This window comes from Diceros bicornis, chromosome X, assembly GCF_020826845.1.
Source record: "Diceros bicornis minor isolate mBicDic1 chromosome X, mDicBic1.mat.cur, whole genome shotgun sequence".
NCBI classification, from domain to species: Eukaryota; Metazoa; Chordata; class Mammalia; order Perissodactyla; family Rhinocerotidae; genus Diceros; species Diceros bicornis.
The window spans coordinates 121470213-121486080 of record NC_080781.1 but is presented as its reverse complement, the minus strand read 5'-3'; the positions used below and the strand labels follow the sequence as shown (position 1 = coordinate 121486080).

At 38.7% G+C, this 15868-nt stretch overlaps 1 protein-coding gene across 1 annotated transcript in view; it reads left to right on the top strand.

Moving 5' to 3' along the window:
- The window catches only part of GPC4 (glypican 4), a 106471-nt gene that overhangs the window by 70933 nt on the left and 19670 nt on the right, over positions 1–15868 (top strand). The window contains exons 2-3 of the mRNA XM_058536775.1: positions 1421–1579; positions 14578–14969. Of these exons, the coding sequence (XP_058392758.1) occupies positions 1421–1579; positions 14578–14969 (551 nt within the window). The remainder of the gene's footprint in view (positions 1–1420; positions 1580–14577; positions 14970–15868) is intronic.

Below are 15868 nucleotides of genomic sequence, written 5' to 3'. Positions count from 1 at the left end.
GATCCTAGTGTTAGTCAAATAAGTTGCCAACTCAATTTTATCTGAAATACCCACCCCTCCTCAAAGCCACTTTGGTATCTATCTCAGGTGAAGACTTATTTTCTCTAAGCACACACAACCAAGAAGCAGCAACGGCCAGCTCATGGCCCAGTGTATTTCTCAGGCTTAGTGTTGTTAGAAAGATTTGCTCTGCATTCTCCTCTCCTTTATTTATTTTACACGCTTACCGTTGATAGGTTCCTATGTCTTCAATATACTCAGTCCTGAGTTCCTGAGATCTTGATTCTTTTGAGACCTCTTTCATCTTACATGGAACACGGACAACAATAGCGGAAGGAACAGTGGAAGTGAATCCTTGTAAACGTGTACCCGGTTATACTAGGATACCTATACCACACCAGTTAATATTGGAGTGACTAAAGTGATAGCACCTAGTGGGGTTTATTTTTGAGTGGCACCGCATCATTATGAGGGAGAGGTATGGTCTCTTCAAAGCACAATATTTGTTCTGTGACAGCAGGAACAAGGTGTGGGTGAACTTTGGGATGTATTAAAAAAAAAAAAAGGAAGCCCTCTAAACCTTCACGTCCAAACCACAAGCAGTTGGTGTAGGGGAGGGAGATACTTCGTGGGCTGAGCTTCTGTGGGGTGACATGTCTTTGATTTCTCTTGACTCGTAGGGCTGCCTCACTACATAAAGATCACATTGATTGGAAGCCATTAGTCTATGTTGGGATGAGTGGCTACATTGCACAGAATCATGAAGTCTATACATTGTCTGACATCTGCACAGAAGGCACTGGACAAGAACATCTTAAAATTGAGGATCGTTTAATAACAACCTTTGTGACTTGTCACAAACTCAAATGATCCAGCATGAGCTCCTGTTGTTTCCTCTTGGATGACAATTCTGAAATGCACTTATCCCTTTGCTTCCCCACAGTGTAACTATCACTCATACATTTGTTCAGTGTTTGGTTGTTGTCACATATTTTGTAAATCATTCTTTGTTAAGGGTACACTCTCTTGGAATGTAAACTCTCAAAGCTAGAAAAACTATGTCTCATTTGTGTGTCTTGTACAGTATTTTGCATAGAATCTCAAAGAAATATAAAAGAGACTTGGGTTGATATTGAATGATGCTCTGTTTACTGGCTACACTGATTTTCCTATTGTGTAGCAGTCTTCCTGATTGGAAAGTTCTTTTATCTTTTGGAGGTGGCTTTATTATTTTATTTTTCCAAGAAGGGAATAAACGTTTTTAATTTAATGAAACTTTTCAGGTACACACGATGCCTAAACCTTTGCAGGAACCTCACGGATGGAAATGAAGCAGAGTGTGTGCACCTAAACCAAACTCTTCCTTCTTGGACTTGATGAATGATGATGGCGATTAATTGTCCTACATTTTATCTTCCAGGCGATCATTTGAAGATCTGTGCCCAGGGTCATACCTGCTGCTCTCAAGAGATGGAGGAGAGGTACAGCCTGCAAAGTAAAGATGATTTCACAAGTGTGGTCAGCGAACAGTGCAATCATTTGCAAGTCATCTTTGCTTCTCGTTACAAGAAGTTTGATGGTATGTATTAGAACTTTGGTCCAAGTAAGCATCAATATTTGCTTTGTCCTTGAATTTGTTTTATACCTTTTATTCAAGTCACATTTAAGAGCTGACAGTTAAGTTTGTACGGTTGCTTTTTCAGAACTCCTCTGTTCTCTCAGTTTTCTCCCAAGATATTTTCCTTGTCGGATCTCAGGGGCAAGTTAACCCCACAGCTTTATTGCTAGAATCCTTCCGGATGCACTAGACTCTGTATGGTAGGCATTATGGAAATATGGTCAAAGGAGCAAAAAATAGATTAAAGTAGTTTAAATGCTTTCATTTATTTTCTTGGGTAAACACGGAATAGTGTTGTTGACGTAAGTCACTAAAAAAAAAATCTTCCTAATAAAAAGCAGGCATCTGAAAACTTAGTCAAAATAACCATCGAGATTCTGCAGATGCTGGCCTTCAGATTAAATTTCAAAATGGATACCCCAAAGACAACTAGAACCCTAAAGCTCTGTAGAAGACAGACAGGATTAAAGCTCAGCTCTCCACTTTCCATGCAGCAGTGACCCGGAAGTAGCTACTATGCGATAGTCTTCCTTAAGCTGGGCTCCATCCCTGGCCTGATTTGAGCTGGGGCTCTGGCTTAGTCTATCCATGTAAAGCCATGACCAAACCCATTTCAATCCCCTGTGCCAAACATGGGTTCTCACATGCACACTTTCTTTAAATAGTGAAGAAATAGCAATATGAGCCAAACAAGAGGCACTTCAGTCATATCTGAAGCGATGTTACAGATAACAGACTAAAAACTAGAGTATGGGGTCCAAAACACCTCATGATTATTTTCTTTGGTGCTGTTCACTCAGTTTGAAGATTGTTATGAAGAAGATTTAATTTTAATAGGAATGATTTCCTTTGTGCCTGTTATAAAGGCCATTCTAATTACATAGTACCTTTGAAGCATGCTTTTCTTGACGTTATGTGTGGTGAAGAAGTACAAGGCAAATTTTCGAGATGTGAAATGTCTTTGAGTATTTCTGTGAAGGGCTCGTTACCATGGTAAGACCTTGGCTAAGTTAGATTTGATATAGCTGATAAGGCAGTCCACAGCTAAAGATCAGGTTGTATTTCAAATGTTGGCTTTGAGATTTGTTATTTGAAATGCATAACTGACTTAATAAGTTAGTTAGGTTCCCAGGCTATACCACGAAAGCATATTTAATTTTTAATGTAGTTGGACTAAAATTTTTTCTATGTAACGTACTATTTATCATACCCATTTTTTCCAACACTTTGTGTGCTTAATTGTGTTTAGTCTTAATTTTATCTCTTCCTTTCCTTGGATGGATAGAAATAATTTATATATCTATATGTCCTGTTTATGTTATTATCCCATACCCCCAACACACATGCTATAACTGTGAAAAGTATTTAACAGTATGTTAACACCACCTGAAGATAGGTGTTATTGGCAAAAGACATCATTAGACCATCTCTGTCTCTCTCGGTCACTAAATTATTAGTAGGATTATTAAAAAGAATGGTATTCTCTTGACTATGGCATTTCTCACTCAAGACAGTAACCAAAGCATTTTCTTTTACTTTGAGGAGAAAACTTAGAAAGATAATCAGATGGTCATCTTTGAAAACTTGAGATGCTATTTAAAAATTACCACTTGAGGGTTTAATAATGGAATTTACAAGGAAAAATCCTGCTTTTTTGAAATGGCTGCCTGCTGGTACCAAGATGGAGTGGAGGTAAAGCTGTTTCAAGTTCCAAGGCCACCTCCTCCAAGTTGCCCCATTTCTTGTTAGACATGCTTCCTTCTGGTGTGGAGCCCACAAACATTAGTGACCTCTCTTGCCTGCGGGCCTGCTGGTTTAGCTATTCTTTCCCCCTCTTGCTCCCCATGGTTTTATAGCATTACTCATGTGATTCCAATGTGTAGTTTTTAAAAAGCCATACAGAGAAACTTTATCAGTAAGTGTTAACATATGTTTTTTAAAAAAGGACAGAAAAACAGTTTCTCTTGCCCTTCCCTACCAGGCTTCACATTCAATAAATGTGTTAACACTGTTTCTTTATCAGTTTCAAGACTGGTCATGAAAAATGATTATGAAACTCCAGTTTGTTTCTTCTGACTTCAAATTAAAATGGCATAGACCATAAATGTCGTGAGCATAGATGAAATTTTTTTTTGAAGGAGTGGTAGCTGAAATGTGTTTGGTTTGGAGATCAGAACAGAACTAGGATCCTTTGCATATTTCCTCTAAGTTAGGTTTTCTGAGAAATTCAATGCTTTTATCTGATAAAACCTCAGTTGACTGTTATCCAACAAACTATAGTCCTCAAGTGGGTGCTACATTTATTGACTGACTGATTTTTAAGGATGGCAGTTAGGACCTGCCAACACATCTGAAGGCCTAAAGAGGATGTTGAGTGAAATTATATAGGGGCTATCTTGACTCTCAGAAATCCAAGGGTGGGGTGCTTTGGTCAAAGAATTATCCAAGCCATTATAAAAGCCAAACACTAGGTTGGCTTTTGATTGATGTGAATGGAAGAGAGGAAGTTGGGCAGAGTAACAAGATGGCAGCTGGAGAACCAAGATGAGGCAGTGAGGTGCCACAAAGAAGGCTGGGGACAAGTACTGAGGAGACAGCAAAGGGACACATGGAAACATGTCATCAAACAACTTCAAAGGAACATCTTTTGCCATCTCCAAGCTTACAGTATAAATTCGAAGTGGTGATCCTGAGCCCAGGGAACTTCTTCTGTCATCAAAACTTTAGTCATGTGTATGAGATACCTTCTAAGATGCCTTTCTAAGGCAGAAACAATTACTTTTTATAAACTTTTCAATAGAAATGAGGTTTGAAGGTTTTTAGGGAATTAGCCTTCTTTAACCAGAAATCATCCCATTGTCCTGGTTTTCCATCAGTCTGCCTCGATGAGCTCCAGTCAGAGTTGCATGCCAGCTCTGGCGGTTTGGAGCCAGTTCCCTCATCTTGAAGGTCCTTTTTTATTCTATGCATTTAATTTTCTATGGTTTGCACATCTAAAGAGACTATACAGTCTATAAATCGGTTTTTAAGTTGTAAACTGTGCGCGCGCACGCTTGTGTGTGTGTGTGTGTGTTCAGACCTGGGTGAAGTACAGAAGACCGCTTCCTTAGGCAGCACCCCTCCCCTCCCCCCACAAAATTCTCAAGTTTCCCTTGTTTTAAACCTGTCCCTCTGAGTTTAAGGACTCCCCTCTTTGTTTTCCTACACTGTAATTTTCTTTATCCACTCTTTAACTTAGAATGTTCGATACCAGAAATCTACCCACCTAGGCTCCAGATACAGAGCCAGAAAATGGTAGTGACAGAGCTAGCTGCTCCCCCTCTTGGCCACTTCTGGGAATTTTTTTTTTGGAAGTAGAACTGCTAATTAACATAACTGAATCAGTTCTCTCATGAATATGCTAATCAGATACTCAGTTCAGGGGGCTTTTGAAAGAATTGCTTGGCAAAGGGAATAGAAATAATAGAAGTAGGGCATAATCCGTGTTTTGGGACCACAACATAAAGACCCACCCCAAAATGTTGTATTTTGTGAGAGACTAGTTGTTTGTAAAAGAAGCATAGTTAAATCAAACAACCCAAATAGATTAAGAAGATTAGAGCTGCCATGTTTAATATATTTCTGAATTACACAGTAAAAATGAAGTAACAATTATGAACATAGGCTATTGCTTAACAACTCTCCAAATCAAATTGTTTGCTAGATATTTTTCGTGTTAGAAGAAATCTTAAGGAAATAGAGACGTTGTCTGATGCTAGTCCATTGGGAAAATTCCTTTCATTTGTCATTTAGAGCGAATGTAGCAACTCTGGACGGGTGGCAGACAGAGCACACTGAATTGTCAGCCTGGTTCTGCTGTGAACCCACTGTGACCTGGGGCAATTAACTGGGTCTCAGTTTTCCCGTCCATAAAATGAGGGGGTTGAGCTTAGATGCTCTCTAAAGACCCTTTCAATTCTAAAAATTCTGTGAATCTTCTAAACATGTGACTAGCCCAGCTGCTTTAGTGAAAGGTCTTACAAGATGTTAATTAGCCATCTGTATGGTACCCTCTGTTTTTCTCCTATCATTTCTGAACTGTCCGCTACTTTCACCAGGTCTTTGAAAACCCTCCCATAAGCCTGAAGCTTGTTAACTCGAATAATAGTAGAAATTTTCTGAATTAGCTTAAAAAGCACATAAAAGAAATAATTGTCGGTCCCATCTATCTGCATGGGCCAAGTGTAAATCAGAGTGGCCACCCTGCCCCTAAGCCCTCAAGCGCCCTTGTTTTCTATCATTTCACAAAGGCAGAACATGAAGCACTCTTCAGATTTAGCCAAATCTGTATTTTAATCACTGACTGAAAATTTTCCATCGTTTATGCTGCCCATTACTTCATTAGGCCCATAGGAAAACCAGTGTGGAGGCTCAGTGAGTTGAAGGCATTAGAATTTACATGCCCATGAAAGTAATGACCTCAGTTGGGAGTGAGCTGGCCACTCACCTTCAAAGACAAATAGATCCAGCTAAGCTTCATGGACATTAGCTAAGCTGAAATTTTTGAAATTTTCCTGACCCCTGATCTTAGGTATTTTTTAACTACATGGTTTTATTACTGTTCTTTGCATGGCCATACTGACTTATGAAAGACCTCCTGGGAGGTTTTTATGTTAAAAAAAAAAAGAAGTCTTAAACATCCTTAAAATACACGTGTCGTAGAAATGTATGACATACGTACAACATAGGATTGCCTTTTAATCCTCACCTCAGATTTTATTCATTAAGGCATTTTTTAAAAATTGGTTTCTTTTTTAAACCTCTTCTACCGTACAGCAGGCAGCATTGCATAGGATGAGTAGCTTCGAAACTATAGAGAAAGACGTATGAGGCCTTCTGGCCTTTCTGCAAATGCAGTATTCTTTCCAGATCACGCTAATGGTCTTTGATTTAGTTGGAAAGTACTGCTACTCTTTCCTTTACAATTTTTCCTTCCGTGTGAAGGAGACTAAAATGCCAGGTATTTTTGCTAATTCTTTTATAATCTCTCTGTGAAACTTGATGAGAATGAGCCACTGCCAGGCTTACTGTAATCAAATCAAGAGCTCATACCAAACGCACACATTTCTGTATTGACAAAGGTTTTCTGCCTTTGGAGTTGTTATCTGAAGTGTGACCAATTGTGGCTCTAGCCGAGGCTAGCTCATCTGATTGAAAGTGCTTGTGTAGCTTCCAGGGAGCCCTGAGCGCTTTCACTTTGGGCCTCTGCTATTGGCTTTGACTTGGTAAGAAGGCATGGCATCAGCAAGAAGCAGCTGATCTGTTTGGAAGCAAGTACATAAATGGAAGAGCTTCAGCTGGGCTGCTTTTATCTACTTCGTTGGTTCATTGCACTTTGAGCCTGGGAGTTGAGAATGTTGTTGTTCATCTCTGCCCACCCTCTTTCCATGTGTCTGTCCGTCCAGGCAAAGAAAAGGGCTTATTTGATCTAGCACTGACTCCAGTGGATTGACTGAGATAATTCCCAGGCCAGTAAGGCCTTTCTTGTGTATTGTCCCTGCCCATTTCCATCACCCTCTCTCTTGAAAGAATTAGCAGAACAATTGAAACTCTTCTAATAAATATGATTCGAACAGGGAGGGTGCTACATGGGCACACCTTTTCTGGAGGTTAATTTGGCAGTGTGTCAGAAGTTTTGAATACATTCATACCCTTTGATTCAGTAATTCTACTTCTAGGTATTTATCTCAAGGAAAGAAAGAGCTGCATATAGATTTATGTACAAGGATGTTCATCACAGCATTATTTATAATAATGAAAAAGAGGAAATCAGCCTAAATGTCCCATAATGATTATATTATTATCTGTCCATATGGTGTCATAGTATACAGTTGTTAAAAATGATGTTTCTGAAGAATTTTTAATCGCATAGGAAATGCTAGCCATACAGTGTTATGTGAGGACAGGGTATAAATACAGTATGATCTCAAACATGTGGCATACATATCTTCATAAGAAAAAGACAGGAAGGAAATTCGATAAACCATTGTTGCTCTTTTAATGGCAAGATTATGGGTGATTTATATATTCTTCATACCTTTCCATATTTTTCAAATTGCTACAATTTTGAAAGGAATACTTTATAGGAAAAAATGTATTTTTTATGAAAAATGTAAGAACTGCTTTGGTGGTGTTTTAAAAAATGTTTGGATTTTTTCCTTAAGTATCACAATGCTCACTGTATGTAGACAATTTGGAAAAAGTAGAAAAATGTATCAAAGTCTCCAACAATTAAGTTGAATGAATAGAATAAAGAGAAATAAAGTTATTTTTGAAAACATGAAAGTATATTATTTTTTTGATTATAATAAAATGTCACTGAAAAATTTGGGTGAACAAAGTTGAGAAACATATTGAGAAAGTCACCCAACACCCAACCATCACCGTTGTATGTACCTCATCTTTTTTTTGGTGCAGGTCTATAATGCATATACATACATGCAAATTGTAATCGTAACTGATTATGCTATTTTATGTCCTGATTTTTCTCTTGATATTAGATCATGAGCAGATAGACTGTATCATGAGATTTGTCTATGAGGCCATATCATAGATCCACATAGAGGTTAGTATATGGAACGCTTGGAATGGCTGCTCCAGCCCCCCCCCTAGCTTACTTAAACATCGCTCAGCCTTCTCTGGGCACTTCTGATTGAGAAGGAATATAGGTCTGCTAAAGTGAATTGGCTAGCTGGTGCTGGGAGTACTTTTAATAGAAATGGAATGGGGTCCAGTGGAAGGGACCTTACAGTACTGAGCCTGTGTCCCTGGCCACATTAGCAAGAGACAGGGGCCATGAGAAATAAACATTGTATTTACTTACTAGGAGCTTTAGCATTCAAAATGCATTAACTAATAAAGTTTACCTTGGGAAAAAAGGACTGTTCCTACTTGGGCAGGATCCCCTAACTCCCTTTGAATGTTCACAGCCCCCAGTAATGGCTGCAGCTGGCGATTTTGTCATCCCAGGAGAGGTCTATTGATGTGCTGTCAGTTGATGAACGTTCATCAAGTACATGTCCTTTTAGTACATCATGCCCTAGCAGGCACTCTTAAGGAGTGAGATTATGCCAAGATAGAGGAAAGTGCCTGTTAAAAACTGGTACAGACTTTACCAAAAAAGTAAGACAGAGGGGGAGATAGTTATAAACCAAAGTTTCGGTCAAGTAAAATGCTTGCTTAATTTCCTTTTTTTCTTACATTTATAGATGCTTATGTTAGCTGTTCTTAATTAAATACTTGATCTTGGGCGAAAGAATGGATGAGTATAATTCCTTGAGGTTTTTTTTAACAGTGTGAAAAGTATGATTTGTAGTGTTTACGAGGAAGCTTCTTTTCCTCAGGAATTTTGTTGATGTGGTAGCTTCATGTTTGCATGCCACACCAGGGCTGTGAAATACAGCCTTTACAGTAAAGAGGAAATGAATCCTTATATGTAAAAGGCAGCTTCCTAATAAGATAAATACAAGGTAGTAATTTATAGCGCTAAGCAAATGGATTGAATAGAAGGGGCTTCCAGTCTTGGAAGGTCATGGGTTAATTCTAGAATGCATTCTAGCTCATTAATCAATAGCCAGTCGATTGTTTATAAAGGAGTAACTAATGGCATTTAATAGCAGAACTGGGGGCTTTTTGAGCTGTTTCAAGAATTTTGAATGTTTATTTGATGCAAGACAAGTGGCCGGGGGTAGAAGTCCCAAAAGTACATGGTGTTCTTCTTCTTTTTTTAAAAGACAGGATATTTACATAGAAAACTTTTATATGGAAAAGTTTTGCCTTTTCCCTCTGGTTTTTCCCATGTTAAACTGGTGCTATTGACATTAAGAATAATCACATTTTAGAGCTGGAAAATACTTAAAATTCTCTAGCTCAACCCTTGTACTGAGCTGACTTCTGGCAAAGAAGGTAGTATGCAAATGAAGTACGTGGGGAGAGTTGGGTATTGATCTGCTGCTTAATTCTTAATTTTCCTTTCCCTAATTCTTTGCCTAATCCTTCACCCTGATCCTGTATACATGTGTGATGTGTATGCTCTTCTCTCTTTTAACATAATGTGAAATCTCTTCCCTAGGTTGAAGTTTCCTCACTCATGTTTTTCACTCAGTAGTCACTCCCACCCTCGTAGATGTCTGGCACATTTCACAGCATTGGAAGCTAGAGCCATTAAGCATTTCCTTTGGCTAAATTGTTCCCAGTTTTATAAGGCCTTGGGTCTTCTTAACCAAGCTCCAGCAGCTTTGGCTTAATGTTCCCCCAGATGGATAATATTTGACTCTGCCAGGAAAAATAAAAACCAGATTAAAAGAGTTTTTAAATGATTGTAGATGTAAAGAAACCTTATGAAGAAACTCTAAAGGTGACAATAACATCACCTCACATATTACGACTAGTTTTCATTTATTGAGCATCTATTATGTGCCAGGCATTATCCATATGAGGTGAGTGGTAATAGCCCCATTTTATGGATGAGACAACAGAGGCTCAGCGGGGTTAGATCTTTTGTCCAATCAAGGTCATATAGCTCATAAATGAGATAGCCTATGCTTTTCCCACTGTGTCATGCTGCTTTAGATAAGTAGCATGTCACAGTGTTTATTTCCATTCCTATGTTAAGTGGTCATTCATGACCCCTAGAAGTAGCAGTTGCTTGATCCTTAGAACATAAATACTTAAGCCTCCAAAGTGAAAATTGAAGGAGAAATAAACCCTGATCACAGACACCATATTTCAAATGCTTGTAAGCTATCTCCTTTCTGACTCTCTTTCAGACACCAGTGGCGTCACTTAAAACAGACTCCCTGAGCAGCATTTTTCATGAACACAAGCAGTTGCTGCAAGGAAGATCTAATTTCCAATTAGCTCAGCTTCTGATCATTGTGGAACTTTGGTTTACATTGCTCCTGGCTGGTTCTCTCTTGGCCACCAAGTGTATCATAATTGGCTTCAGGCATAATGATTATGAAGGGATGATTGCTAGGTGTCTCAAGCCTACACAGTTCTTCTTCAGCAGTTAAGATCTGACCTTGATCCTTAATTCTGAATAATGAGGAAAAAAAGTGGAGATGAGTGTTGAGTGATTAATGAAGTTGCTGTTGATGGCTGTGGACCAGGACCTGAATGTCTAACTTGTGTTCTATTCCTCATTGTAGAAGGATATGTCATAGGAAGAAAAGGGGGAGTGGGGATGTGAAAGAATTATACAAGAACATATGAGAGTGGCTAGTTTGATAGGAGGAACAGATGCAAGAGGTTTTTTTTTCCTTTTTTCCTTACAGCAAATTGTTATGCTTTGGTTGATATTGTACTCAATTGGTATGGAGTTTAGAATTTAAATTATGTCTGCCATCCTTAGAGGGTCTCTTTGAGGCAGAAAGCTTAGGTAGAATAATCCCATTTAACAGGGCCAATAAGACTAAGTATAAGGAGAAATGAGTTTGGGTCCTTTGGATCCCTTGACATTTGTTCTGTTGACTTCCATAGATGAATATTTAAAAACTTGCTGTATAAAATGAAAGATTAGGGATTTTATAGATGCTTTAAAAATCTCTGGTGCACTCATAAAACCATGTGTGGAGAGTGGAAGTACAGTAAAGGTGAATTAGAGGGAGGAAATTTGTCTTTCTAGAAATTTTCATTACAGTCTGATTGGGCAGGAAGGTTAAGATACATGGTAAAACTCTGTGCTTTGATTTGAGTCCATAATAGCCACTCAATGCATACTTGTCAAATTGCAAAGCAATTTGGAGAGATTAAATTATCAGATTTTACCTTGTTATATCAATTTTATAGAATTTCTGTATATAGCCCACTCAAACCATCTTTATATTTGCAACTTATATGGCCACACTAAAGAGTCTTTAAAAATGTGAAGGTCAAGAAAACAATTTTCTGAATGATTAAATGAATTAGAATTTAGTACGTACATAGCACCATGCTCTTAAAGTATAAACTAATGTGAAACACACACACACACACACACTCTCCCTAGACAGAATTTGATCATGAGAAACAAAGTAAGGTTCATAGTGGTGTTAGACAGAGGGCATGTTGGTTTGAAATCAGTCTTCCTCTTCATTAGATCATTTCACTTGTACTCCAAAGTAGCTACATTATAGACAAGCTACATCAACCCGTAGGCTCTTGACATGAATGAGGAACTCTAAGAATGTTTTATTTTTTCCATAAAATCTCCAGTGTCCTAGCATTTCTTTGACCTGGAGCACTTCAAAGCCTAAAAGGATGAACTCTGATATTTTATCAAAGTTTTAAATTAAAACTGAGCTTGCGATGCCACTCTGCCCCCACCCTTAGAGACAGCACAACTGTAGGTGCCATTCATTAGAAATGCAAGTGAGTCTTCAGAGTTACCTATTAAATGAATCATGAAAGCACAAGTCAAATAATTCTCAACATCCCCTTTCTAAACTAAATGATGTGTGCCAATTTTATGACCGATATAATAAAAATGCAATGTTGGGAAGGACCTATGGTTGCCTTTGGAATCTGGTCTTTTGGATTGTGAAATATTAATAGCACTGGATTGACACAAGGCTTGCATATTGATCTCAATGACCAGGCTTTATTTTTCCAATATGTGAGAGCTAAGTGTAAAACACACTGGATATGTAATAACACAACTCAGTGTGCCTTCTTTTATGTCCCCGATGAGCCAGCACTACTTGGCAAGGATGCTAGTGATTCAGGCAAGGTTCGGGAAGTGGACCAGATGATGTTTGAGGTCTCTTCTCACCCTAAAACTCCTCAACTTTGAATTCTAGAAAAGTGCTGCCTGCATCTTAACACTTAGTTGAGAGACACTTCCACACAAGAATATTTGTCCCCAAAACATCATAAAGAAATCACACCCAAGAATGCAGCAAAAATTTTTAAAAACCCAATTCATTAGAAAGACCTTTTCCCCTAATTAAAACATTAATGCTTACCCTGAATGCTTCGCATTCAACACAGTCCCTGAGTGGTAGTGATTGATAGTGAGAGGTAAAATGGTTCGAGAAGTTTCATTGGCTAGGGCAGTGGTTCTCAAACTTGAGAGTTCAGCAGAGTCTCAGATGGCTTGGCGCCAACCCTAGGGTTTCTGATCCAGTAGGTTTAGGGTGGGACCCAAGAACTTGATTTCTCACAAGTGACCTGGTGATGCTGATGCATGCCTGTCCTGGGGCCACACTTGAGAACCACTTGGAATTTTGGAGAGAATCAGAGGCCTTTCCAGGTACCTGATTGGAGTAACACTTTTCATATGGTTCCTCTAGCTCCTTGTGTACTTGCTGGCCTTCTCTCAGGGAGAGAACTTGGGTAAAAATTCTGGGCTCTGCACAAGGACTTAACTTGCATGTTTATTGACTCTTCAGAGGGAATCCATTTCCCTTTCTCTGTCTTACGAAAGCCCAGGAAATATAAAAGGCGAGTGGTAGTAGAAAGAAAATCTAGATAAAAGCGAAAGGAGAGAGCCCCCACCCCCAGGACGCGCACGCGCACACACACACACACACACACACACACACACACACAATTTGAAAAGCTGGAACCCAGAAGACTGTGGACTTTAGCCCCAAGCCTCAAGAAACCATGTGGTGATGAGTTAGGGCACAGGTATGGAATCTCTTGGAAAGTCGCACATATTCCCTCCAAAAGGCTTTAGTGTTTTCAGTCCAGGTTTTGAAAAGCTATTTGAAATGAGTTTTCAGCCTCTGATTTGTCCACCCGACATGAGAAGAGAATGGCTTTGTAGGGCTATTGCATATTGATGAGCTTGCTCATGTTCTTCTGGCTTTGAAGGAGGTATCATATTTTCTTTTCTGCTCCATGTTCCCTTGGAGGCAGTTTCTTATTTGATGTGGTCTTATGTTTTGCTTTGGTATTTATTATATTTCCTGCTTATAAATTTGATGTCATGAAGTGTTTATTTTTATACCAGACATAGATTCTTTAAGAATGATTAATTTTACAGATATATTGTTAGCTCATTAAACTGCCTGAGAAAACCTTCAGGAGAAACTAATTTGCCATTTGTACTTGAGAGTCAAATCTTTAACACTTAGGCTGTGGGTATATGTGGGTATATGGGTATATGTCCAAAAAGTAAATCTGAAATAACCGGGTATTCTTATATATTGTTTTCAGTTGTTTTTCTATGTTGTCTTATAAATATACCAAATCTATGGTTGAGTCTGTTATGTATTTCATTTCTCTCTCTCTCAAGTAACACTGGAAAGAATCTCATGTTACTGTATGAATCCTTTAGGAACCTGAGGTCAACTTGGATACCCCAATTTGTACTAGTTTCGTGGGGAACACCTGAGAACTTATTTTCAGAAAACTTATGTGCTTGCTTCTTGGGTGTTTCATTATGTTTCTTGGCCTCAAGCATTTCCCAGGCAGTTTTCTTGCATGTCATGTAGATGTAATGAGGAGAAAAGAAAAAAAAAATGTGTCCAAGTAAAACAACACCTTTTGAAAATACCTGTCCTGGTGTCAAGTTACAATTAGGAGACATTATTAACTTGGGTTTAGATTCTTGCAGTAAAAAGTTCTGGGAAACCTCATGTTTTAGACTTCTTGTACCCGTTTTTATCCATTTCTTCTGTATTTACCTTGTGACTGAGCGAGAGAGAGCGAGACTGTGTGTTTTATATTGACTCCTGAGAAGCTGTTGATTTAAAATCTCTTTTTTTCCCCCCCTCTTAGGTGCAGACACATGTGTAAGTGACTTTGTGACATAGGTTTCTTTTCATTGACAAATGATTGGTGATGCCAGATTCCCCAAAAGAAATCTACCCTATATACAAGCATGTTTTCCAATTTAATTTCATGATTTTTTTTGTTTGTTTTCAAATTTACCTGAAAAGCACTGTTATTTAATTACTGAAAACCTTTTCTTTCTTTTTTTATTTTGTTTTTAGAATTCTTCAAAGAACTACTTGAAAATGCAGAGAAATCCCTGAATGACATGTTTGTGAAGACATATGGCCGCTTATACATGCAAAATTCTGAGCTATTTAAAGATCTCTTCGTAGAGTTGAAGCGCTACTATGTGATGGGAAATGTGAACCTGGAAGAAATGCTCAATGACTTCTGGGCTCGCCTTCTGGAGCGGATGTTCCGCCTGGTGAACTCCCAGTACCACTTTACAGATGAGTATCTGGAATGCGTGAGCAAGTATACCGAGCAGCTGAAGCCCTTTGGAGATGTCCCTCGAAAATTGAAGCTGCAGGTCACTCGGGCATTTGTAGCAGCCCGTACTTTTGCTCAAGGCTTAGCAGTTGCGAGAGATGTAGTGAGCAAAGTCTCCGTGGTAAGTGCTGTTGGCGTTCTGTGTTTTTGTTTTGTTTTTCTTCGTTTTAAAAGAAAATTTGGGAGAGGTAAAAAAAAAATAAATCAGTAGAATTCTATTGGCTCAATAACAATCTTCTCTTCTTTCTCTTTTGTTCTCCTCTTTCTCTTGCATCTTCTTGCTCACACTTTGTCCTGATACATGTACAGTATGTGGTTATAAACAATACTATGATGAACATCTTCATATATCATTCTTCTTTTCAGTGGTTTCCTTGATAGCTATTCTTAAAAGTGGGATATATGTTCACTTTGGAATCTTAATTTTAAAAATGGGTTTAATACCTCTATACTCTTTTTCAGCTCCTATTTTACTTCCCCTCCAGAGAAAGAAACATACACACACAGACTCCACATTTGGTTGTTTTGAGTGACTATGTTTGAGCCTACTAGTTATAGACTGGAAAAGTATTTAACATCCATTACAGTATCTTTCCTCGTTATAAGTTGTACTCAGAGCTCTTTAGAAGACAGCTTTCTATGATGATTAATGTGGACCACCTGCTCTTGACTTAGGCCTTTGTTTATAGAATTACCAGTAGAGAGAATGAAACTGTAGTGTATGGGCAAAAGCAGATGAAATGAGCAACACTGTCCTCATTTGTAAATTAAAGGAATTGGACTAGACCAGTATTTTTGCAGACTATGTTCTTTAGAGCCAGCTGAGGAGGTACTTTAGGGCCTTCTTCGGGAGAGGCAAGGGAGACACAGGGGTCTTCTAGTGGGTGAGACTCAGCATCTGTGCCTTTACCTCCTGGCTGTGCCAGAGAAGCAGTGCTTTCCTCAGTTTTGTGTAGTGGGGTCTTGAGCAAGATTTCAAGGAGGAAAAGCTTCTATGGCTCCTTCACCACCAACCCCCCT